General features: G+C 41.1%; 1 protein-coding gene across 2 annotated transcripts; it reads left to right on the plus strand.

The window, feature by feature from the left end:
- Positions 1-6460: 6460 nt before the first annotated feature.
- Positions 6461-23034, plus strand: ATP1B4 (ATPase Na+/K+ transporting family member beta 4). 2 transcript variants are annotated; one of them, XM_016122148.2, is made up of 8 exons: positions 6461-6550; positions 10615-10867; positions 15415-15543; positions 15805-15909; positions 18910-19106; positions 19773-19829; positions 22034-22129; positions 22848-23034. In XM_016122148.2, the coding sequence occupies exons 1-8, from the start codon at positions 6488-6490 to the stop codon at positions 23007-23009; spliced, it is 1062 nt and encodes a 353-aa protein (XP_015977634.1). In that variant the 5' UTR covers positions 6461-6487; the 3' UTR covers positions 23010-23034. The 2 variants fall into 2 exon arrangements, with proteins under 2 accessions (XP_015977634.1, XP_015977644.1); XM_016122158.2 differs by having other exon boundaries at positions 6488-6550; positions 10615-10855; positions 22848-23009.
- The last annotated feature ends 2814 nt before the right edge of the window (positions 23035-25848 follow it).

Below are 25848 nucleotides of genomic sequence, written 5' to 3' on the forward strand. Positions count from 1 at the left end.
TTTATATTAAGCATCTTTGGCCAGACTTCTTCAGAAGAAATATTGTTTACTTCTCACTGTATCACATCAGGAGATCCACATGCCATTACCTTGTTAATAGTGATGCTAAATTTGATCATTTATTTAAGGTGATGTCTTCTAGAACCCTTCTTTTTCTTTGAAATTAATAAGTAATCTGTGGAGTAATCAGGAATACACATATTTAACAAACTTTTATGGTGATTCTTGAGTGCACCATAGTCTGAAACACTGTTTTACATTGTATAATATGAATGAGGGTCCTCGAAGGCCTTATCTACCTCCAGAATATTGACTCACCCCAGTCTTAGCATGTCTATCTTCAGCGTTCACCTCTCACTCCATCTCCAAATACCCACACTCTCTTGCCTGGCCCCAAATTCCTAGCATTAGAGACATTAGTAGGCCAAATGCGGTCACTGCCTCCAACCTTAGGAGGCTTACTCCCTTTACCATTCAGGTCATTGGCCTTGTGATGAAGAGCCCTTGAAAAAGAACAAGATATTTTTGTTTGTCTCGTTTGTTTGTTTATATTATTATCAATAATAATTATTATTGAGTGAACTAAACCAAGCACTTTATATAAATTATATCATTTAATCCTTATTCCGATCCAACTGGGAAAATTGAGACCCAGAGAAGTGACGTAACTTCCCTCAAGGTTACACAGCTATTAAGAATGGGAACCGGATTCAAATCCAGTTCCAATCATAGAGCTTATAATTTTAAAACACTATACTATACTCCTTAATGAGCAATAATCCCACCCAGCTTCAGAATCCTCTTGCCATTTTCTTCTACAATGTTCTAGCTCCACAGCATTCCTGACAGTGAGAAAGCAGGGGCACTGGAATTATTCTCTTTCAAGGTGGAGAGATGGTGCAACAGAGAAATCAATCGGCATTCCTGTGGTCTTATAGCAAGTGACTAACTGAGCAGAGTTATTGATGGAGAGACCCTAAGCTTATGAATTTAATTTTGATTTAACAAGTAGCTGAAAGCCACTGTGAGATCTGGTTAGTGTTTTCTGAATCCAGAGTGGATTCGGGTTGGATTAATATAACTGTCCAACCCTGGGGAAAATGCTACTGCTTGATATTAGACAGCTATGCAGGGGTTGGTGGAAATGAACAATTTTGCCTAACAGCCCCTTCTGTGCTTGGCACACTTGAGTGACTATCGTTCAGTTTACTGCTCTCTGCCCAAACTGTCATTAAACTAAAATGCCACCACTTAGATCTATCTAGTTCAAGAAAGCCTCTCACCCCATCCTATACCCTTCATTCTCAATAAGCAGGAAAAAAAATATGTTGTCTAAAGATGTTCCAAATTTGTGTAGCCTACAGTTTTATCTAGTCTACCAATTCTCCCATGAGAATGTCAGTCAAATGCTGCAGTAAAATAAAATTTTAAAACTCCCACAAAACCCAAGACTTTCTCTTGCTCGCAATGATCATTTGTAATTTGGCAGGGGACAAGGGTTTATTGTACAACTTATCTTTAGTTTCAAGTTGCCCATTTTTTAGTGACAGAGGCATCAGGAAAATATCTGCACCTGTTGCAAAGCTTCATCTATGCCAGGAGATAGACACAGACAAACATATATAGAGTATCACCCCAATTTTGGCATATGTACTGTTGGAATAAGCACATGTACATATAAAGTATCATCTAAATTTAGCATATGTCCTGATAAATGAAACAGCATTGTACATAGACACAGATGATTTCAAAGTTGGAAAAGTTCTAAAAGGTCATCTAGTAAAGCCCTCAATCCTAGTCCTCACCCCCTGGCCATGCATTCTTAGAACATCTCTGTTATGAAACACCAAACTTTGGGCAGCTCCAGTGACAAGGAGCTGGTTTCTGTAACCAGCTTTTTTTTTTTTTAAACAAAGGTCTTTTATAAAATAATGTGAAGTATGTCCTCGTGGTACCTTTTAGCCTTTGGGAGCTACTTCCTTCCTCTGGAGTCACTAAGAACAAGGGATCTCCTTTTCCACCCAGGCCATACCCACTAACTCTAGAGGGACTGAAACTTCTAGCACTACAGTTTCCATCCAGGACCCTCTCTGCAATGACTCTTCTCCCTCTCCAACTGCTCCCTTTTGATGGCATGTCTCCAAGATTCATTCTCCCAGTGGGTACTGACCTGCCTGTATTCTTCTGCTCCTCCCAGTCAGTCTAGCAAGCACAGGCTTCTGGGAGGCTGGGCCTACTGCAGTGCCATCACTCTGCTTGTCAAAAGCCATTTAATGCAGCAGGTAAGAAAGCAGTTAGAGATACATTGGCTTTCTGAGAGGCACCAGTCTAGTGAAAGCAGAAATAGGCTCCAACTTAATAATCTGCTCATCACACACAGTAAGAGATACCCTAACTTATTCAAAGACACCATGGGCAGTGCAGAGGATGAATAAGCATGATTCACTGCCACTCTGGTACTTGGGGCATGAAGAATAATAAAACCCAAAGAACTGTAGCCACCTGAGTAGTAAATTAGGAGATTGGGGCTCAGCTAGACTCTAGACATTAAGGTTACCATGGCAATAAAGAGCCCTAGCATTCAGCAGCTATTACAGAGGAGGCATCTAATAGGCTAGTCTATGTCACAGTCAAAGCTTAAGGGGCTAGCAATGAAGACCGATTAGCATATCCATTCTTTAGGGGCTTCTGCACACTTCTTCTCTTAATTCCAATTAGTTGTTTGTTTGAAACAACATCTCTTGCCTGCATTATATTCATTAGTGCCTTTTAGGCACTGGAAATAGGCTTGAATCTCCACAAGGACCTCATAATTTCCTAAACCTTCATTTTCTCCCTGGGAGTCTGAGCTTACACAGTCACAAGCCCATAGTCCTCAGTCCTTTGAAATGAAAGCATTTCTCATTGTACAACTGTACTCCACAGATGGAAACTATTCAGGAATGTGATGTGCTAAGGGTTCTTCTTAGAACCCAGTGAACTAGGGATCTGGGGCCATTATCTGGACCATTCAGATCAAGGAAACCCTCTGGCCTTAGCCAGTGAGCCTGTTGGCCATGCCTGCTGGCCACTACTCACAGGCTGGTAGTTCGGGAGGGGAACATTGGGCACTAGGGACCATACTGGCATCATCAAAGTTGGGCAGTAGCTGATTCAGCTTGGAGGATTGCCCTTTAAGATCCAGCCCAATCCCCACCTAGTCCAGGAAATCTTTCTTGATCTTTGCAGTCTCAAGTAAATTCCCCCTCCTGCATGCACTTCAAAGATGACACCCTATGCTGGGCAGCTTTCACAGGCAGCCTCAGGCCCTAGGTAAGCCTGGAGTTTCCTCATCCATGACTTCAGAGTCCACACAGTCACGAATTCTAGAAGGGTCTGTGGTCCTAGAGAGCACTCAGCAATGCCTGAGTGATTCCAATTGCAACTCTGATGCTGACACTTGGGTGGCTCTTAAGCTCCACTGCACATGACCTCCCAGAGACTCCCTGAGGATTTGGCAAATCCCTAGGTAGGTAAAATGTACAACAGCTCTTTGATGGTTCTGGGACAAATCCCTCCTCCCACCTCTCACAATTATTTAAATACTGCACAAAAACAGATGACATAAACTAGTTCACCTCATGGTAGAGGCAAAATTTCTCTGAAGACTGCTACCATCTCTTCCTACTTTTGGAAACAGGAGGACCTAGTCCATAAGATTGTTTCTGTTCCCCATCAGCAACCATGTGCTTTTACTGTAGTAGGCAACAAGGAAAAGGGGCTTATAGAAGCAGCTGCTAACACTGGTGCTCAAGGACTGGGCATATAATTTTAGAGACTTGAATAATTTGTCTTTTAATCTACTGTCATATTCAAAGCCTCTCTTTTTTCCCTCCTCTCTTGCTTCTGTAGCCACTACTTTATTTGCAGCCCCACTGGCCACTTCTGGCTCCAGTTTGCTGCATTGTTAAGCAAATTGCCTTCATTTCAAAATTAACAGGAATGGTTCCTATTTTAGCTAGAGTTTTTTGAGTGTGGACTCATACAGATATCTGTCTTTGAGATCCTATGAGATTTTGTCATTTTACCCCAACCAACAACTGGCATTCCAAAAGGCAGCCTGGGCTATAGTTAAAATATATTAAGTATATAGCAAATGACCCGGAATGCTAGGAAATAAGAGATTCTGCAGAATGGAATATTTTGTTACCCAAAGTCACATTAAACCAAGCCCTCTTTTATCCTCCCACTCTTGTTTTTTTTCTGGCTTTATTGAGATTATAATTGACATACAATTGTGTAAGTTTAAGGTGTATAATGTGATTTGATACATTTAGATACAGTATAATGTCAGTTAACACTACATCATGTCACATAATTACCATTCATATTTTATGGTGAGAACACATAAGATCTACTTTTAACAACTTTCAAGTACATAATACAGTACTATTAACTATAATCACCATGCTGTACATTAGATCCCCAGAACTTATTCATCTCACAACTGGAAATTTGTACCCTTTGACCATCTTCTCAGTTCCCATCTTCACCATTTTTAAATGTAAAGTTCATTGACATTAAGTAGATTCAAATTGTTGTGTAAACACCACTACCATCTATCTCCAGAACTATTTCCATCTTCTCAACCTGAAATTTTGTACCCAAACAGTAACTGCTTAGTATTCCCTCATCCCCAGCCCCTGGTAATCACCATTCTACTCTGTTTCTAAGAGTTTGTTTAGAATTATACATACATATAAGTGAGATTATACAGTATTTATCTTTCTCTGTCTGATTTCTGTCACTTCGCATAATGCCCTAAAGCTCTATCCATGTTGTCACTAATGGCAGGATTTTCTTCTCTCTCGTGGCTGAATAATATTCATATATATATATATATATATATATGTCACATCTTTATCCATTCATCTGTTGACAGACACTTAGGTTGTTTCCATATCTTGACTATTGTGGATAGTGCTGCCCCCACTCTTGGTTTTTTGAATCTTGCTAATATGATTGCTTTCTCTTTTCTGCCATAGTGAGACAAGACCAGTTAACCTGTCCCTTGTTTGATTTTTGAAACTTCCAAGGGTTTCAGGATTCTCATACTTAAAATCAAGAAACACACAAAAGGCTCGAGTGCAGAAAGTGTAAGAGGTAGAGGTCAGTGTCTACAGAGACCAGGCTATCCCTTGGAATATATCTTGCTTTTATTAAAATCCAAAAAGAGGAATGAATTTCTTTCTTTGTCAGTGGTGTCTTCTCAAAATCAAGGTATGAGAGAAGATTCTGCTAAGGAAAAGTCCTAATTAGTAACAATCTAGTTAATGGAGTCTTTATTTTAAATGGACAACTATTGGAGCTATCTGCATCAAAATAGCCTAGACTTGGAATTATGAATAAATCTATCTAAGCTATTGTGCTGGTTTTCTTGGTTGTGAATATGCTCAGAGAATCTCAGTATCTGCAATATTCTCAGCACCAGAGGGTAATGGGGAGGTGAAAGAAAGATTTGTGAAAGAAGGATTACAAACTCTACCCAGGCTTCAGTGGGGTAAACCAAACAGGCCAAAAATGCTGTATAATGTTCTTGGCTATTTCTATTAATTTTTCTTTTGTTGGATCTCACATTGGCTTCAGGGGTTATACATGTCTGGGAAACTGACACTGCAAAGTTCTGGCTTGTTCCCTGCCCTGATGCTAAGAGATAAATATAGATCTCAAACACTACAGAAATTTGGCCAGGATTCCAAGGGGTGTGTGTGTGAGGAGCAGTGACTGATGGGGCCATTCTGACATGTGAGCTAATAAAAGGCTTCTTTATGTCCAAGACCTTCTTTAGGGTGGGGAGGGATAAAGAAAAAGCCTGGCCTCCAAAATCAGAACTCATAATCCACATTTTCAGGAGCCCCTGGATTGATACAAATAAGGAACATTATACGTAGCTTGGTGAGTATGGGGTGGGGGTGGGGGTGGGGGTAAGGAAAGCAAAGGGAATCTTTTCTAACACCCTAGATCCTTTTGCATGAGATCAGCCTTATGAAAAAAGAAAGTTATTCTTGGCCACCTCCCCTCACTCTCAGCTCCCACCCATGCCTTACCCCCTGCACACACTGATATTCAACTCTCAGTTGAGAAGAACACTACCTAAGATTTCCATTGGGCCCATAGTATCTCAGGCACTAGAGAAGGGCAGGGAGTGAGAGTAGATATGAACTGGGGGTGGGGGGGGGAGTCACTTATCCTCATGACCCAGAATATCTCCCTTTCCCTGTAATGATGAGCTTGCCTTTCCATAGGGCTTTCCTTTGATTCAAGGAAGGGGCCAACCAATGGGAGAGGGGTATGATAGATTATTTTGGGGAAGGGCTCATGCCAGGAGGGTTCACTTTTACTAGGTTCCAAGTGGCCTGAGAAACCAGTGTCTCCTGTAACAGCAGAAGCTCCAGAACTCTTATCCACTTTTACCCGCCTCTGCTGCTTCTTTGCCCACTGAACAGCCATGAGAAGGCAGCTCCGGTCCAGAAGGGCTCTGGCCTCTCCTTATGGTTATCTCTACAGACTTGTGAGTCCCAGGGAAAAGAATATTTTGCTGCTTTTTTTAGTGGGGCAGATTGGGGGTTGGGTAGCTATTGGCTTGTGGCTGCTTCTCTTTGGGATGGAAGAAACAGTGAAATTTAAGGAAGCCCATAATTTCAAGAGTGAGCAGTGACTCCCAGTACCTCAACTGCACCTTAAATTTCTGGGTTGCAGGAAGAAACCCCTCTTCCTATGGAACAAAGACAAGGGAAGGGGAAGAGTCTAGAGGATGAGAGGTTTTCTAAAAATTTTTCCTTGGGAGTCTACAATTTGAATGGACCTTTTAGAGACTGGGAGTAAAAGTTTCATTCTGATAGCAGGAAATTTAGTCAAGAGAGAAAGGAAGGGGAAGAGGAAACAAAAGGCACTGCCTACCCGGCTGTCTCAGTCCCTTTGGGTGGTACCTTCTTAGGAACCCAGCTGCTCCTTTTCCAAAGTAGAAATTCCAAACTACAGCTAAAATCATAGAATCTTAGGTAGAAGCTGGGAGTAATCCTAGACATCATCTCTCCAGAATTCTTCATTATGTAAAGGAGGCAGCTAGGGCTCAGAGCACAGGAGTGACTTGTAAATAAGTGGAAGAACCAAAGTGAGAATGTAAGTTTTCTCACTTCTAATCTTGTGCTCTTTCCATTATATTTGCATTATGCAACTCCCTAACCCTCTGACCCTCTACAAACTATTGCCATCCTGCTTGCCACCACACCCTGCCCAACACACACACACACACACACACACACACACACACACACACACACACCATCGATGTCTCCATTTATCTCCAGGGTGCATTACAAATTTCTTTAAATCCAAAATTTCTTTGCGTTTACTTTGCTTTAATTCCTTAATATATACCACACATAACACTTTTCTGAAAGGAGGTATATTATAAAATCTCCCTCTAGAAGGATTGTGATCTGAGCCTCAGGAGGAAACAAAGCTTAATCCATTTTTCTTTGGGAATGGCCACTTATATAACCAGGGAGTTAAGTGAAGACTGTAAACAACCAGTGGAGGAAAACACAAATTCTTCTATCCTCACATCTACCTACAGAGGGCTTCCCTTAACTTTCCAGCCACAATTTGTAGAATCTTTCTTTTGACATCCTCAAAGTCCCTTGTAGCTCTTAGAGCAGTCACAACCTGTAGGGCATATATAACTATTCCTTGCTTGGCTTCTTTTCTATGTAATGCTGCTAAAGTGTTGTATATAATTTTAATGATTTGTCAACTGATTTGGATTTTCAGTGCATCAGGGGATCTTGTACTTTATAGGGAATGCATGATCAAATTTAAAAAGAAATTATTTGATAGAGTGAAAAATTATGTGCTAATTTCTCTTTTAAAATTAACCAACTGTCCCTATTAGTGCCTTTATTCTCTCTCACTGTCTCTCTCACTGTGCCTCTCACTTTCTGCCTCTGAGAGGAGACCACACTCTGTGGAGCGTTACCATTTCTCTAATAAACTTTCCTTTTGACTCCAAAAACATAAAAATAAAAAATAAAATAAAATAAACCAACTGTTCAAATGTTTATAGGGTATAACTCAATTCCAGGCACAAATTTGTCTTTTAAGACATACTGTTTATATATTTGTTTGTATGTTTATATATTTAGAGTGCTCAAAGTGGAGCTACCTTCTGCCCTTCAGACTCTTCCCTGTTAGGGCAACATGATGGCCCCAGCATACACCCACTTCTATATCCTAGTACACTCACACTATCACATGAGGGGACTGTCACCTTAGGAAACTAACAAAAACAGACCCTCTCATTCCTTAAGAATTTCCTACAAGATTCTGTTAAATAGTTGCACAAAAGTGTCTCTCTTGTACATTGTGAAGTTCTCCTATACCTAGAAGCAGGGGAGAGGAAAAAGATATTTGAGGTTCCTGATACTCAGGCATTGTAAGGGCCGTTGGGGACTTAGCTCCAAGAAGGTTAATTATTCTCAGGAGGGTAAAGCTTTAATGATAAGCTATCTTTAATGAGATTAGCATGAGAGCTCATATCTCCAAATAAGATCAAGCTGAGGCCAAAACCAGCTGTTTTCTCTGTGGAACAGAGGTGGAGGGCAAGCATATACGCAACAAGGAGAGAAAAGGAAGTTTTTCAGAAAATATAAAAGGAAAAAAAATTACTCCACAATGAAACATTCCACTTTAAATTATCTGAGATTCTCAGTTGCAATAGATTCTCTGGGAGCCATTATGGCTACCCACTGCAGTCCACATGACTGCTGAGGTTAGGACACCAAGCTCTGTGACAGCATTTCCCCAAAGTCAGGTAGTTATCATTGAAATTTGCTGAGTACCCCCTGGTTACTTAACTGTGGGTTCCTCACTGTGGTGGGCTATCAAGGAGTTAAAAAATATGGAGCCTGCTCTCTGGGTGTTCAAAATGTAGTTTGGGAAGACAAATGTATACATATGTTCTCACTCAAGTGAAAGAGATTTAAGAACATTCATTAATCCATTCGATATTGAGTGATGGGTTTATTTTCCTAAGCCTTACACTGTGAGTCCACATCAGAGTCAGAAATCCTCAATTATAAGCACCTACAATCTCTTGGGAACACAGAATCTAACATTTTGTTATACTCCATAAATCTGCTAAACCACCTCCAAGCACTTGTGTTCAGTGTGATAAAGGGGAAGCATCATTGTCCAAGGTATCGTGAGACATGGGTACTAGGACTATCATAGGTTCAGCTCTATCATAAACTTGCTGTGTGACTTTGGTTAGATTCTGTCTCCTCACTGGGCCTCAGATGGACAAGTGCATCTTCAAGGTCTCTGTCAGTTCTTATATGGTGTGTGATATAAAGCTGTACATTTGAACAAATTAGACAGCAATTCAAGAATGCTTATAATCAAGAGCTAGATAGCACTGGGCAGACTGAATATTGATAGTAGAGCCTTATCATTCTATATCACTTTTACTGATTCCGAACAATCTAATTTTCTGAGCCTTCTCCCTACTAATGACCGTTTTTTAAGCTGAGTGTCCTCTAAATGGCCTTCAATGAATCAGGCAGGGAGGGGGCAGCATGGAACCCCTGGTCTCTATCATTTCACACATCCAACCCCAACAGGTGCACAGGCCCCGCCACTTTTCATATTTGGACAGCAAAGAGGTGGGAGGGTGGCTTCATTTTCTGCTGCTGCAGTGAGCCTTAGCAGATTCACAAAGAGCAAAGATCCAACTCTCTAGCTTGTGGCTGGGAGGCATTTGAAATACCATTTGGTGAAGTCTGGGTTTTTCTTTTTTTGTTTAATTTTCTTAGAATCACTCAGAGAAAATTACAGTTTCAGACCTCAAGTAATGGCTACATTCAGTCAATCAAGAAATATATACTGAGCACTTACTACGTGTCCAGATTTTTGCCTAGGGTATGGGGTTTGGCGGAGTGGAGGCTAAGGAAGTAGCACTTGGGATCCCAGCTCTAAAGTGGTCTGTTTGACCAGCTTGACGCAGAAAGAGCTTCCAGAAAAGGTAAGTCAAAGAATCAGCAAATAACCCCCTATCTCTTGTTACTGTTGAGAAGGCAGTCTAAATTTTGAGGAGGGGTATAGCAGTTGGCCTCTCTGCCTGCTGTCTATCCCAGGATGTTTTTAGCCACAACTTGGGATGGTAAAGTGGAGCAGCTAAAAGTGTACAGAGTGTTAGGGTGAAGCTGGTTTAGACTGAGAATTTCCCATCACAAACACGGGTGTTTAAAACTACTCCATCCTCCAGCTCTGAGCTCAGCTCTGCCCTGACAAGCCAGACAAAGTGAAGAGAAAGGCCAAGGACCCAGGACAGAGTAGTGACAGTAGCAGTCCCTGGGGAAGAGCCATAATGCCTGAAGCTGAGAACAAAATTTGCATCTCTAAGGAAAAGGATATTAGGTCAAAATAGGTCATAGAATGACTATTTCCTTCAAAAGAAAGGAAAGAAAATATGTCTCTTTTAACAATGGGTATGTTTATGGGAAAGTAGAAATTTGAAGCATCTCCAAATATTGAGTGGCTGGTAGAATGTGCCATTGTGTTTTGTTACTGTTCCAGGATGATCAGGATGAAGTGAACCAGAACTACTTTGCAGATGAAGAGGAAGAAGCAGAAGAGGAGGCTCAGGTGATGGTGGTACCTTATTTGGAGGAGGAAAAAGAAGAGGAGAAAGAAGAGGAAGAAAAGGAAGATGAAGACAGTCAGGGTCAGCCAACATGCAACACCTGGTGGCAGAAATTGCAGATCATGAATGAATACCTGTGGGATCCGGAGAAAAGGATGTCTCTGGCCCGAACAGGTCAGAGTTGGAGTAAGTCCCAGTTGTCCCAATACTCCAGTCAGGTGTCCTTTCCTTTTGGCTTGGTGTCCAGGACTCCTTTACCGTACATTGGGTGGGCTTGTCTGCAAACTTCCCTTAGATATCATGTAAAAGGACCAATACCTCAGGAAATGCCTGAGCTATGGGTAGATCCCATCAGAATGAACTTCAAAGAGTGAACAAACTTGATTGTGTAGCTAAAATCCACTTGGTTTAAAATAATTTGCAGTGCAGAGAGAAAGCAAGAATGACTTGGGATGGCACAGAAATTTTTGTAAGTCCCAGACATGTCACTTTCTATCTCTGTGGCCTTGGGCTCATCATTCCTTCTCTCTGAGCCTCTGTATCCTCATCTGCCAAATGGGAGAAACAAATCCCTGCCTTGCCTTCTCTCACAGGATCAGCCCGAGGCTCCAATAAGATGACTATTTCTAGGAAAGGAGACCCAAGTCCCTGCTAACTTGATGATGGGTTTATAAAGCCTCATTATTTCACCTAGTAATGTGAGAGAAGGAGAGTCAGGAGGCCTGCCCCGGACCCCAGCTTGTGGGTGCTTTGTGCTCCCATGATGCACACAGAGAAATTAGGTTTAAAGGGATAATTTCCAGCGATTAAGCCTGAGCCCCAATATTGCTTGATCAAAGGCAGAATCACATTCCTTAGTATTTCCTCTTTGTAACCACATGCTGCCACCACTTTTACTTTACAACTTCCCCAGCACTCCTCTCCCAGGGTCTTACTCACCTCTTGAACTACTAGTGCTGAGCCTTCTCAGGATATTTTGCCTGTGGTCAAATTCACACTTGCTGCATTCTCTGCACAGCCCAGAAAAAAAGCAGCCGCTAGTTTGGAACTCAGTTAACCTGTAGGAGAAGAAAAACATATAGGATGCCATGGGTGAAATAAGTGTTCCCCAGTGCCAAGGGTCTAGCTAGGTTGCTGAAGTTGATTGTTATGCCCTCTAGAGTCCTCTTTAGCTGAGAATTCTCTCCCTCATCGTTTGTTTCTAATTCAGCTGTCAGAGTGCATCAGCCAGCCCTGATTCCTGAAATTAGGAATAGCAGGTGTGGGGCTCTGAAAAATGTCTACCTCCCTTCCACCCCTCCTCAGTTCTCAGTTCCACCCGTGCCCATCCTTTGAACTCTCTACTAGAACAGATGTACCATTCAAGGAACATTCCAATATTCTGGAAGTTGCGGACAAATGCTGGACACTCACTGGGGCTCCAAAGGGGGCACAGCTGTTTCTCCCTTGCCTAAAGATGACTGGGAAAATGAGCCTTGTGAAATGCAAGTGTAATTCTGAAAGAGAGTGCCCTACACTAAACTTTAAACAGCCAAGCATTGGAACTTCACCAGATGAGCTGATCCAAATTGCTCCTATGGAGAACAATCCATAGGCCAATAGGTGGGGATGAGGGAGGAAGGTTCAAGTGCCCAGGGAAGATATGGCAGTGGGGACACTGCACAGTAGGTCATATCCAGGCCTCTGGGTATTGGGCCTAAAGAGAGCCCAAGAACTATGGCTTCTTCTGTTCAACTACCCTTGTGCAAAGGGTAAATAGTGATCCCAGTGCCTAGGCCACCAAGCATATGCCTTGGTGCCCTCTTGCTTAAGAACCAGGCGACCATTTGAGCCTAGGCAGCAACCTATTATTATATTCTGTGCATTTCCTTTGGTAGCTGGGCAGCCTCTATTCTTAGGAACTATATGTTATTTTATTGGATACTGACAAGAACCATATGAGGTAGTAATATTATTATCCCCATTTTACAGATGCAGAAACTGAGGCTTAGAGAGGGTAAGTAACTTGTCTAAAGTCATATAGTTAATAAGTGGTAGCACTGGGAGTCAAACCCAGGTTGGATGAACACTGGAGTTCATTCTCTTGCCAGAACACCACACCGTCTTCATGAACTATGGCAATGAGCGAGGCCCCAAAGGGTAGGGCCTTAGGAACCGATGGGGCGTTTTGATTGGAGGAATGAAAAGTTGGGATCTAGTCTATCCAAGATATCCAGGTCTACCCAAGTTTGGGTGGGGCATTCAGGAGAGAACCCTGGATTACCTAGAGGAGCGGTCAAGTACAACTTGGACATCCAGAGCACAACGAGTTGGAGGAGTCAGTGGGTTCAGATGGGTATGGTGCTCGGCTTTACCTTAGGGTATGTGGCTGAGATAGTTAGCCTATCATAGACTCCCAGAACACAGACTCCCGGGTAAGGCTGAGGGGACTCATTGATAGTGCCATTCTCCCGTCTATAGCTTCCTGGCCACATGTCCTGGGCAAGAAGAAAGATATCTCCAAGGGAATTTACCTGTATTATCTTGCTTTCCTTTCATGCAAGAAACATGGATCCTTGCATCTCCAAGGATGGAGATGAAGGGAAAGGAATGGAGGAGGTGGCACAGGGCACATCTCATTAGAACAGTAGGCAGTAGCCAAGTATTACAGGCACACAGGTGCCACTGTTTCTTCTCCAGGGATTTTCAGCTGAATCAATGTGTTCATGCTCCAGTTCTGCTTTAGTTTATCTTATAAAACACAAAGGTTCCATTTCCAGTTGGATTACTAAGGATTTTCTTCTCCCTTTCTCCAATCATTTTTTGGTTAATTTCATTTGGTTCATGGTTCAATTTAAAAGTTAATATTTGGATTCAGTTTTGGGTACAGCAAAGTTATGTGGTTTGTTCCAATTTCTGGTTGATGATTCAGTTCAAATCTGCACTTCCAACATCATGACACTGTTGGGAGTGGAGCCAGATATTGTTGACTGAGAAAACCCCAAGGAGGACTTGAAAAGAGCTTCTCAGCAACAATTTTGCTCTCATTCACCTCACTCTGTGCTGCCTAATCCTGGGGCAAACCTAATACAGCCCACAGAGGAGGAATTCACACAACTATGCTTCTGGTCCTACAGCAACAATAATATTAATACTAACAACAAAGACTGCCATTTATAGAGCACTTGGTATGTGTCAAGCTCTGCATTAGGCTATTCATTTTTTCATAATTTTAGGAATATTTTATTTTTATTAATCTTTTGTTTTGTGATTAGCATGTATTTATATGTATGTGTTAGTTTATAATTCTACCTTTATCAAACGGTTATGCTGCTATGCTATTTGTATGCATTATTCAAGTACTATTATTGTCCTTATTTTACAGATGAGGAAATTGAGGTCTAAGGAGGTGAACAGCATGTCTAAGATTAAACAGCTAGAAAATGGTAAGGTCAGGATAGGATATAAGGAAAGATGGAATTTCAGGTACCGTAGTCCCCCCTTATCCACAGGGGATATATTCCAAGATCCCCCATGGATATGCCTGAACCCTATATACACTATGTTTTTTAATACACATATATACTTACGATAAAGTTTAATATATAAATTAAGAACAGAAAGAGATTGACAACAATAACGAATAAAATAGAACAATTATAATAATATACTATGATAAAAGTAATGTGAATATGGCATTATTAAAATAAGGGTTACATAAGCACAAGCACTGTGACACCATGACAGCCGATCTGATAACTAAGACAGCTACTAAATGACTAATGAGCACTCAGCATATACAGCATGGATACTCTGGACAAAAGGATGATTCATACTTTGGGCAGGACAGAGTGGGACAGTGTGAGATTTCATTATATTGTTACTCAGAACAGTGTAAAATTTAAAACTTACAAATTGTTTATTTTGAGAATTTTCTATTTAATATTTTTGGACCGTGGTTGACCGCGGGTAACTGACACTACAGAAAGCAAAACCATGGATAAGAAGGGACTACTGTACTGTTACAGATATAGAGAAGGATATGAGGTAAGTGCTAAACTTATTCCCATTTTACCTGTGAGGAATCTGGGGTGCAGAGAGGTTCTGTAATTTGTCCAAGCTAACAGGTAGTGCTCACAGGTAGCAAGTGTCAATAATTAAGAACTGTTTCCTTTTCTCCTCCCAGTCCTGTGTTAGTGTTCTTTTTGAATAGATAAAGAAGATTCGAAATAAATAGGGTAAAACCTCCCTTTGCCTTGATTAGAGGCAAGTTCCATGTAAATTAATCGAAAGTTTGAATTATAGGCTTTGTGAAAAAGAAGTGCTGTTTTCATTCCTTGCAAATACATATAATCACTGGAATCAAGCTGCTAGGACTCTTCAGGGCACCAGCTTTAATAAATAGCAAAGAATGATTTGTACTTAGGACATCAACTGTTGCCCAGAGGACTCTCAAGCAATTTCTCCTTTGTGGTACTTTAAACTCCACTTCCCTGTAATCTTGGTCATCATTTGCTCAGCAGACCCTTCCTGCTGCAAGGGTAGGAGATGCTGTAAAGGTAAACTGCTATCGGACCTCTGACACAATCTCACCAATTCCAAATTGATGAAATCTGAATGAGCAAGGATATACTGAATCTTGGGAATTAAAAAAAAAGCCAATTCATGTGTTTGAATTGGTTCTGGTTCATGAGTTCAAGTGAGGAGGTAGAGCTTGTCGGCAAGGACTGACCACTCTCATCTCTGTTCTGCAGGCCTGATCTTAGTCATTTACTTCTTCTTCTATGCCTCCTTGGCTGCTGTGATCACCCTCTGCATGTACATGCTATTTCTGACCATCGGTCTTTACACGCCAACCTTCACCGAGAGGGTGAAGCCTCCTGGTGAGTGCCCAAATGCCCTGTGTTGTCAGAACTTGCTGGACAGAAATCTGCTTGCACAGCATGTTCAGCCTCAATTAACTTTGGCTCTTCCCGGAAATGACTTAGGAATTCAATTATTAAGAGTAAGAGTAAAATGATACTTGGCAAATTATAGTCCTTTTCATTTTGATTGCCTGGGGGGAAATGGTTTCATGGGAATCAATACCAAAAAAATAATCCCAAGAATGGGTTAATATATCCAAGACCTGTTTTCATTGCCAGGAGTTATGATCAGACCCTTCGCCCATAGCCTTAACTTCAACTTCAACATTTCTGAACCTGACACTTGGCAGCATTATGTGATTAGCCTAAATGGCTTTCTCCAGGGTAAGTAAGTTCTTATCAATAGTGAAAATCTCTTTGGAAAGGTGATGGGTGGGAATTCAAATTCCAAAATTCGCCTGGCACAGAAATCCCACTCCTACTAACCCCAGCCCATCCTGGTTTTTCCTTAACTTGCATCCCCCTCAGCACCTGTAGATACCATCAAAATTGCAGTATGGTTGTATATTGCATTGAAAGCATATAAGCCAACTCTCCAGTAATATGATAAGTCCATTGGGGCAGAAAAGTTGTCTTTTCTGCTCGAACATCCTGCAGCACCTAGTTATATCCTGGGCATGCTCAGGTAGCTCAATAATTATCAATTATAAAGAAATAATTCTGGGGGGAGGTAGTAGTGAGAAAAGAAGAGTATTCTCCAGAACTGGAAAATTCCTATCTCCTATACTTTCTCAAAGTAATAGAATTCATTTGTGAAGATGGGCCATCTTGAAATAAGAGAGGAAAGGTCTTTAACATCATTCCAGATGGGAGTTAGAAGGAGAATCTCTGGATGGCAGACACTCCAACATTTTGATCAGAAGTGTTTTCAAGATGCTTATAGCTATAATGTCATCATATATTTTCAGGAACAAGTGAATGTCTTTTTGAGAAGCCCTTCCAAAGGGTGAAAACTGAGGTAGCAGCTTGGTTATGGTTAAACACAGAGAACACAACCTCTATATTTGTCCAGCTATCAAAGAGGAATTCTAGTGGGTTTACACTGCTAATCTATGATTTGCGAAAAAAAAGCCAGTTAGACTAATTTGGTTGGCCTGGCCTGGCCGAAATGTGTGTGCGTGCGTGTGTGTGTGTGTGTGTGTGTGTGTGCGCGCGTGTGTGTGTGTGTGCGCGTGCGTGTGTGTGTGTGTGTGTGTGTGTGTGTGCTGGGGGAAGTTGGGCGTGACAGTAGAATGTGCACTGAATTAAAAGGAAAACAATTTCTTATGTGGCAGGAAGTATTATTTAAATGCATAAATGTTGTCATTTAACTTTAACCCTGTATAGCAGAGTCTAAGGCTCAGAAAGGGGAAATAATGGGATCAAAGTTTCCCAGCAGCAGAACCATTGTTTAAATTCACATCCATGTTCTTGACACCCTTGCTACTCAAAGAGTGATCCAGGGACCAGCTGCGTCAGCATCACCTGGGAGTTTGTTAGAAAGGCAGACTCTCAGGCTCCACCCCAGGCCTGTTGAATAAGAATCTGCATTTTAACAAGATCCACAAATGAATTTTTATGCCCTTTAAAGCTTGAGAAGTGCTGCTTCTCATAATTCTTTGCTGCTGCCACATAGCCAGGTGTTAGAAACTCAGCTTCGGATCAATAATGGTTGGTGTTATTTTTGATAAGTCTAAGCTTCAAATACCTCACCTGTAAAATGAGGGGAGCTGGGGTCTTTCTAAGTCCAAGTAGTTCCATTTTTGTCTTCCCATACATCTTGAATAGCATAGCCAGCACAATATCTTCTTTACTTTCAAAATGCTTGTGAGCTATTGCAAATGTACTGCCAGAATCTCTAATGAGAAAGTCCCTCTGAGAAGCTAGAAGATGGAGAAATACCAATTCTGACCTGATGACAGAGGTGGGGAACATTAGGAAAAGCACTGAGTTTTTCATTCCTAAGCATAGATAATATTCCCTGTTTAAAAGGAACACATCTCTGAAATAGACATCCCAGAGTATCAATTTCATTCTCATGAAGACTGGGCTTTTGCAAAAGAGGTCATGCCCATGTCACATTATTTTTAATGGAACCACTCACCTCAAGAGAAACGATGAGAACATGATTAGCACTTCTATTTAGAAAGTTACTATTTGAACATACTTCTTGTTCCAAAAAAAAAATGATCAAAACGAAACCTCGGAGCGAATATAGCTTTGAGGAATAATAAAGGCTTAGCCATAACTGGAATAGATTTAAAATTCTCAGTTTCTTTCTAATAATATCAAACCCAGGTCAAAAACATGTCTAGACGAGGATCCAGCAGTACATTGGAGTTTTGCCTCTGGTGGATCATAGGTACACCATCTCCTTGGAAAAACTGAGCTACTTGGAACATGAATGCATGGGGGCTGGATCTAATGGGACTACCTGACTTCTTCATTTAGAATCAAATTAGAAATTATCCAGTAATTTTCAAAGCCTAGATCTATGGCATCTAGTAGTCCAAAGAGTCAGCTCACAGATAGCCCCTTTCAGCTCATTTCCTGGACATATGTTACATTTCATCCAATGTAAAGGGACACTTATATCTTAGTGCTTCAGGTCACAGTAAACAAGATCTCACTCCCTTACCCTTTCGGTGGAGATGCTATGGTTGTCATTGGTTTCTGTCTTTCAACCTAAGCTTTTATTTTGCAGTGTTATCTTAGTTAAAGAATGTAAAGAATGAGAAGCTGGTATATTTCCTTCTCTTCTTTTTCCTCCTCTTCCTCCCCCTCTTCTTCCTCCCCTTTCCTCCTGTCCCACAACACATACTTCTCACTCTCTTGCATCAGGTGTCTCTCATTGACCTCAAAGGGAGAGATTTCCTAGGCTGATTTAACCCAGGATCTCTGCCTCCTTATATATGCCATACATTGACATAATTCAGTCCCTCCCAAAATCTGCCTACTTTGTGCCTATTCCTCTCCCAGAAACAGAAGAGGCAGCCCACCACATTTACGATTTACCATATCTGAAAAGAGATAATGAAAAGTAGAGGTTGTAAAGTGACCAACACATAACCCAGAGATGGATAAAAGTTCTGAGGGAACGAGAAGGAAGGGGACAAGCAATCAAAGTGGGCCAAGGGGACTAACCCAGAGGGCTTCCTCGAGACATGTTAATGACGAAGGGGCTTGGGCACCTGATGCTATGTCTCAGAGCCTAGGACGGATTGAGTGGGCTTTCTGAGGAGAACACCTGAGTTGAAAAAGGAAACTAGGGAGGACGACTGCTGAAAACATGGCCTTCCTCTATAGCACCCATCTAACACCCTTTGCTACTCGTGTACACTTTAGGTTATAATGACAGTCTTCAAGAGGAAATGAATGTAGATTGTCCCCCGGGGCAGTACTTCATTCAAGATGGCAATGAAGACGAGGACAAGAAGGCCTGCCAATTTAAGCGCTCCTTCCTGAAGAACTGCTCTGGCCTGGAGGATTCTACTTTTGGCTACTCTACTGGACAGCCCTGCATCCTTCTAAAGATGAACAGGGTATATTGGCCCTTGAAACGTTGGCAATGATAAGTGGATGAGCTGGGTAGGAGGGCTCTGGACACTTCATTTCTCTTGGGCTCTGTCTTCACACACTGCAAGTTTGGCCATTTTTACTGATAGCATCAGTAATATAAACAACTGAACAAATGATCAAACAATAGTTATTTTTCTCCTTAAGCACTTCCCACACCATTCTTCTACCACACCTCCAAATCTGCCCTTTGATGTTTTCTGTCAGGAATGAGATCCTGAGCTGTTTGTAACAGGGGATTGACTTAGGGGTGAGTTGGGGGAACAATCTCATATCACAAGAAATGCATTTTCCTTTTCTCTTGGCACGTCTTGGGTATGGGAGATCCTTACCAGGCACACACCTCTTAAAACCAGAAAGTTCTTTCTTTACATTTGGGGTTATCTTGCTGCAGTTACCACTATATGATTACCAAGCACAAATACAAGGAGTAAGCTGAGTTGCATAGCTCTGAAGATATTTTTCATTTCCTGCTTTTTATACCATTTCTGAGAGTGCAAAATAGATTAAGTTTATGCCTAAGGAAGGGGTGACTCAAGGGGATTTATAAAAGCCCCATTTTTACTGTGAAATCTATCTTGCTTTTTGTTTTGTTTTGTTAAAGAAAAACAATGCTGGTTTTCTCTTGATAGATTGTAGGCTTTCGTCCTGAGCTTGGAGATCCTGTGAAGGTTTCCTGCAAAGTTCAGGTAAAGTGCCTCTTTGAGTTGTTAGCATTGGTAGTGTATCTATTTCATGCAAAAAGGTGGTTCATCTCTTCCAAAGGCTTTACCGTTGATGGTTGGTTATGGGTTATGGAAAGGGTTAATCTTTTCATAACTATACCTCCCTTTAGCAACTTCAGGCCTCCCTATTTCCAGAAAGCATTCAGTTCTTCTGTGTGTGTGTGTGTGTGTGTGTGTGTGTGTGTGCGCGCGTGCTGATGTATACCTGTGAAAACCAAACACTGAACCTCAGCTAAGGACCACAGAAGGGAACAACAATGTGCCTAGTCATTAATTGGGATTCTGGTTATGTTTCCTTTTAGCTCTAATTACTTGTTTCTTTGAACTAAACAAATAGCTTTCATTAGAATCATTAGTCCCTGCTTTTAAAATTGAATTTCACTTTCTGCAGCAATGACCAGTGGCACTGGTGATACAATAACAAATGAGTACAGGGGAGTTAGACATCACTCCATTAATATGCTAATTAACTGTCCTTCAAAGGACTATTAACTCCAATCTCATCTGCACTAATTAGCCTTTTTGTTGGAAAAATCCTAGATATGGGGTTTTCTTCTTAAACTGGCAGTAGCTCCCTCCTGTTTGACAACATCAACTGCATCCCCCAGCCCTGGACATTTGTCTTGCAAATGTGTGGAGCCAAGTAATGCCATTCTCAGTACTAGAAATACAGCTCAAAACTCCAGTTGTAATGGTGGCATAGCAGAAAGCAGCAAAAGGCAGCATTTATTTAGCCAATAGTTCACATTCAGCAAGCATTTATTGATTAATTTTTACAGACCAGGTACTTTGCTAGGTGTTGGGAGTGCCAAGATAATTATGAGTCTCTCTGAAATCTGGGCAATCAAGCATTACAGGTGCTATGAAAGGTGCAGTGGAGACACTGACTAGGAAAAGTTGGTTATACGTGGGGGTGGTGATGATGAAGATGAACTTTGAAATGTCAGGCTGTGTTTGTCAGGTGAGCAAGGTAGGAAGGACATTTATTCTGTTCACATGTACATATGTGTAAATAAATATACACACATGTGAGGTGTCTACAAACTAGTATAACTGATTCCACAGATCATTCATGAAAAATGAATTTCATTGTTTTTAGAATAATATGTAAATATATCACAAAAACCAACTCAGTCTTAAACTAGCATATTGATTGGATTGAGTCTCACTTATAGTGCCCTAGTGGAAGCCATTCATTTTTCAGCTTGCTGAGGACTGTCCTTCTATAAAAAAATAAATATTAAGAATCTTAATACATTCTATAATAATCCATACTGGTCAAATCTACACCTACTTGTGGAAATCAAGCAGGATGAGGTAATTACTAGAATAAATTAAAGAGAGCTCAGTTTATACAAAGAATGATTACACTATATTGACAGAAGCCATCACATGACCCTAGTGAGTGATTTGCTAGTAGTGATGAACTATTTGTCCTTTATTAGCCCTCAGACTTCTGTGATTTTGGACAAGCCGAATGTATAGGCAGAATGGGCAATCCCCTACCTGACATGATATGATGAGGGTTGACTTGATTATTTAATCGTTTCCAGTATCAGGCCCTCTTGCTTATCTTTCTGACTCCATCTACTGTAATTAAGCATTACAGAAAATGTGGTCAAAGACATGAGTTTAGGTGAGCCAACTTCAGGCTGTATCCCTGTGCACCTGGTCTGACTTCTAGTAGAACTGAGTCTACAGTGTGCAAGTTGTTGTGGAGTAGGATTTACTAAACATGTTCCAACTTACACCTGCCCAGCTCCAAAGTCCAGTACTGGGTGTCAAACCCAATATGATTCTTTGGAGAGGGGCTGGTACGGTAGACCCTCTTGCCAGAGCAGTACCAGGTACTGCAAGCCCTTTGTACCCTTTCTGTCTGGGTCCCCTAGGAGCCAGCACAAGAGCCATGCTGAGCTCCTTCAGCCTACTCAGTCAAGGCCTTCAACTCAGTACTTTTTTAACTGAAAAGCCAAGGCACAGTCTCTCCCTGGAAATGTTCCTGTGAGGATAGGTCTGAAGTGATCTATGCCCTATTCTTCTTTTGTAGTCTTCTTGGGACACTTGGTATGAGTCACACAGTGATTTCATCTAGGGCATAGGCCCCTTTAGCTCAGGCTCCAACAAACTGAGTGACCCAGCACTCCACATATACCTGCTTTTACTTACAGAGAGGAGATGAAAATGACATCCGATCCATCAATTACTACCCAGAGTCGGCTTCTTTTGACCTCCGCTACTATCCTTACTACGGCAAACTGACTCACGTAAGCCTGTATCCACTTCAGTCTTTGCTGTCAGAAAGGGCTCAGAGGCAAGGAAGGAGTAGCTTGGTTCTATGTGAATTATAAAGCAGGAGGTAGAAACAGAGGGGTGAATAGCTGCTGGCCAAGACCAGGAAGGAGCCCACTCTACTAATTTCTATCACAGCCACTCCTTTCCATATCTGAAGGAATCTCAGATAGTCTGGTCTAACTCCTTCAGTTTACGAATGGAGAAATTAGGTTTCATAGAGTAGAAGTGATCTGCCCATTGCCACATAGCTAATTGGCGTCAGAGCCATGAGCAGACAAAACACTGCCATTTTACTTGATTATGCCCAAATAACCCCACTTACCTGTTTCTCCCATTCGAAGCCTTGGGGCAGTAAAGGCTTCATCTCTAGCATGGAGACTTGACAGACACTAGTTCTGGTTTGATTCATGGTCTGATATCCAGAAAATCATGAGTTAGAATTGGTTTTCCCCAGAGGACAGATATCTGACAGTGACTTATGAGAGAAATATATCATTTCCCCCACTGTTCCAGGGCAGAGAGAGCATGCCATTTGCTTTCACCATTTGTGACTTGGCATCATGGAATTTACTCAGTTGCCTTTTAGAGCTTACCTCATCCTGCACTGAATGTCTGATCACTTCCATTCTATTACCCTTCCACAGAGTCGCCCCTCTTCACATTTAGAATTCATTGTTCTTCCACCTACAGGTTAACTACACCTCCCCGCTGGTGGCAATGCACTTTACAGACGTGGTGAAGAACCAAGCCGTGCCTGTGCAGTGCCAACTGAAGGGCAAAGGCATCATAAATGATGTCATCAATGATCATTTTATGGGTAGGGTAATCTTTACTCTGAACATAGAAACCTAAGAACTTCAGGGGGCCACACCTGCCAGTAATATTTCTGTTTTATTTCATGTTACAACTGGTAGCACCTGAATTCTTTTTCTTTATCCGAATTCAGCCAGAGAGACACCTAAGAGCAGATCACCTTTCCTTGCCTTTGACATATGTATAAATGATATCGTGGGAGCTTTTTGATTTTTTAAAGGTGGTCTCTCCTGAAGACAAATAGATTATATTAATTTCCTTTCTCCCCACTTAAATCTAAAACCCATTCTTGCTGCTAGATGCCTCACTGTAGTGTAAATATAGTATCTGATAAAATTCACAATAGCCATGAAGGAAAATTTCTATGATGATTATGAATTCATTGTTTTCTAAAGATTTGTTGTTTTTAGAGATGAGATTCCTTCCAACCAGACCGATAACTAATCCCTTTTTCCCCCACCTGCTTGGCAAGGTCCTTCCACGCTAATCACCAATCAAACTAACCCAGATTACACCTAGAGCCACCATACCTAGGGAACTCTATAGCCAGGGATACTTGAAAAACTGGCTGCCTCACATGGGCAACTAAATACTGGTTAAAAGACTAGGTTATTTTCAACTGGGCCAGAAAGCAGTGCTAACTAGATATTGTTCTAGATAGAGATGAAGACTTTCTCTATGCCTATTTTGGGGAGGTGAAGGAGAATACCTATCATGTGTATGTGATTGGTATTTGATTCCTTGCTCTATGGTGTAGTCATCCAAAGGCAGACATTCCTGCAAACAGAGTTGTCTCGGCTTCAGACAGAGGAGAGAACAAGGAAGAAGATCTCCACCAGCTATTTCTTCTTGGGCTATTTGTTTGACAGTAGTGTGATATTCTCTGAGACCATGAGGGGCGGATGTGTTGACCCTCAGCTACAGCTCTAGGGGTTGAAATTGGGGTCTGCCACATGGTACATGGTAAGATAGAAAGCTCCTGCCAAGCCACCCTAAATCCAAGGCCCATTTAGCCAGATTTTCATTTACTTAAAAAATAATATGAGGTAGATGTTTATCCAGGTTGTGGATCAGCCAGGCTGCTTTGTCTTATTGGTCACGTGACCATTCCACTGCTTAACACTTTCACCACGGAGAGGGCTAGGACAAGGGGAAAAAAAGCAAATGTTAAAGAACGGCGTCGTGTATCAGGGTCCAAAGTGAGCTTAATTGCCACCTAGAAGGAAACAGAGTCTGAATCTCCTCTATAATGTTTATCTTTTCCCCAAACAGAGAACTGGCAGTCTGGCAGTTTAGACAAACAAGTGAAGAGGTAACTACAATATAGTGTGGCAAGAGTTATAAAACTAGCATGAGGAAAAGTAACTCAAGCTGACATAGTAGCAGAGGAAATTTCATATGCAAAGCCACAATCACGAAAGACCATGGTGTGTTTGGTTAACTGTGAGCAGTTCATGTCACTGGAGTGTAAAGGGCTCAGAGAATGGCAGGGAGTGGCAGGTGATTGGGCTAGAGAGATTTGCAGGTACCAAAAGAGGACTTTGAGTTTTATCCAGTAGGTTAAAAGGAGTCATTAAAGCTTTCTAAGCAGGGAAACTCTGTGAACATATTTGCATTTTAGAAAGAGCACTTTGTTAGCCACAATACAAAGAGTGGATTGGGGAGAGGCAAGACAGGGGAACGGGCAATGATGGAAAAGTTGTTGAGAATGACTCCAAGGTTTTGAGCTTGGCTAGAGCCAGTGGGGTGGTGATATTGTTGATCAAGACTGGGAATACAAGAGAGAAGCAGGATTGGAGAGGAAGATGTTAAGATCAGTTTCGGACATTTTAGGCTTGTGATTTCTGTTGGTCAGACATTGATGTGGAGATGTAAATACTAATGGGGCTGGGGAGAAGGAAATCTGACAATAAAAGTAACATTTGTTTGCATGAACTCTCAAGAAATTCTAAGCTATTTAATCTTGGGAATTTGAGCCAGTTTTGTAAACACACTACACCAATGTAGTCTCTCAGGTAATGTTATTCTCTTGGCTTTGTGGCAGAAAGAACTACTGCTGCTCTTTGAATTCTCTTTCCTAGACACTTTCCAACTCCTTTCAACTCTTATCAACAGAATAGAGGGGAGCCGACCACTATTAACAAGTAATAGAAGATATATGACAGCAGATCTACAGAAAAAAATGAAACTGTTTCCTCCCAACCCCTTTCCTTACCAAATTCTATTTTTAAAATTAAACTTTAAAAAGAAATAACCAAGATGCTTGAAGGCAACAACTTTGTAACCATTTTTAAATTATCTCAAACTCTCAAGATTCAGTGGTAAAAGGTAATAACATTAAATCTGGAAAGGATATTAGAGAGCATTTAGCAAAAACAACCTGCATCGCATCTGACTCCAGGTCCAGTGCTCTTTCTACTCTGAGCTGCTGCTTACCAGGAAGTACCATCTTTTTAAAATTCAATGAATGATATCCCAAATATTTTGAAACATATGTCAGATCTGAGTTAAAATAGCTAACATTTCGCAGTATTTCAACTACTGGTGCTATATTCTATATATAATACATTATCCTGTTAAATATATTAACTATTAAACAGACAAGGAATTGTGAATCTTCTGTCATACAGTATTTCTCATTTGATGGAATCCATCATTTCCACAGTTTCAAAGGAATATTGAGTAGTACTAGGATAGTTTGGGTTGTTAGCTGGGACATGAAAAAAATAACTTTATTATACACAACTGGATATTATAATATATTCACTAAAATTGAATTCTAACAGTTCAATAATCTTCTAGTGGATAAATTTTAATACTCTCCCATACTGTACTGTAGCAGTATTTGATTTGTATAACATTTGTTGCAACACACTTG

Source organism: Rousettus aegyptiacus, unplaced genomic scaffold, assembly GCF_014176215.1.
Source record: "Rousettus aegyptiacus isolate mRouAeg1 unplaced genomic scaffold, mRouAeg1.p scaffold_m13_p_9, whole genome shotgun sequence".
Classification (NCBI taxonomy): Eukaryota; Metazoa; Chordata; class Mammalia; order Chiroptera; family Pteropodidae; genus Rousettus; species Rousettus aegyptiacus.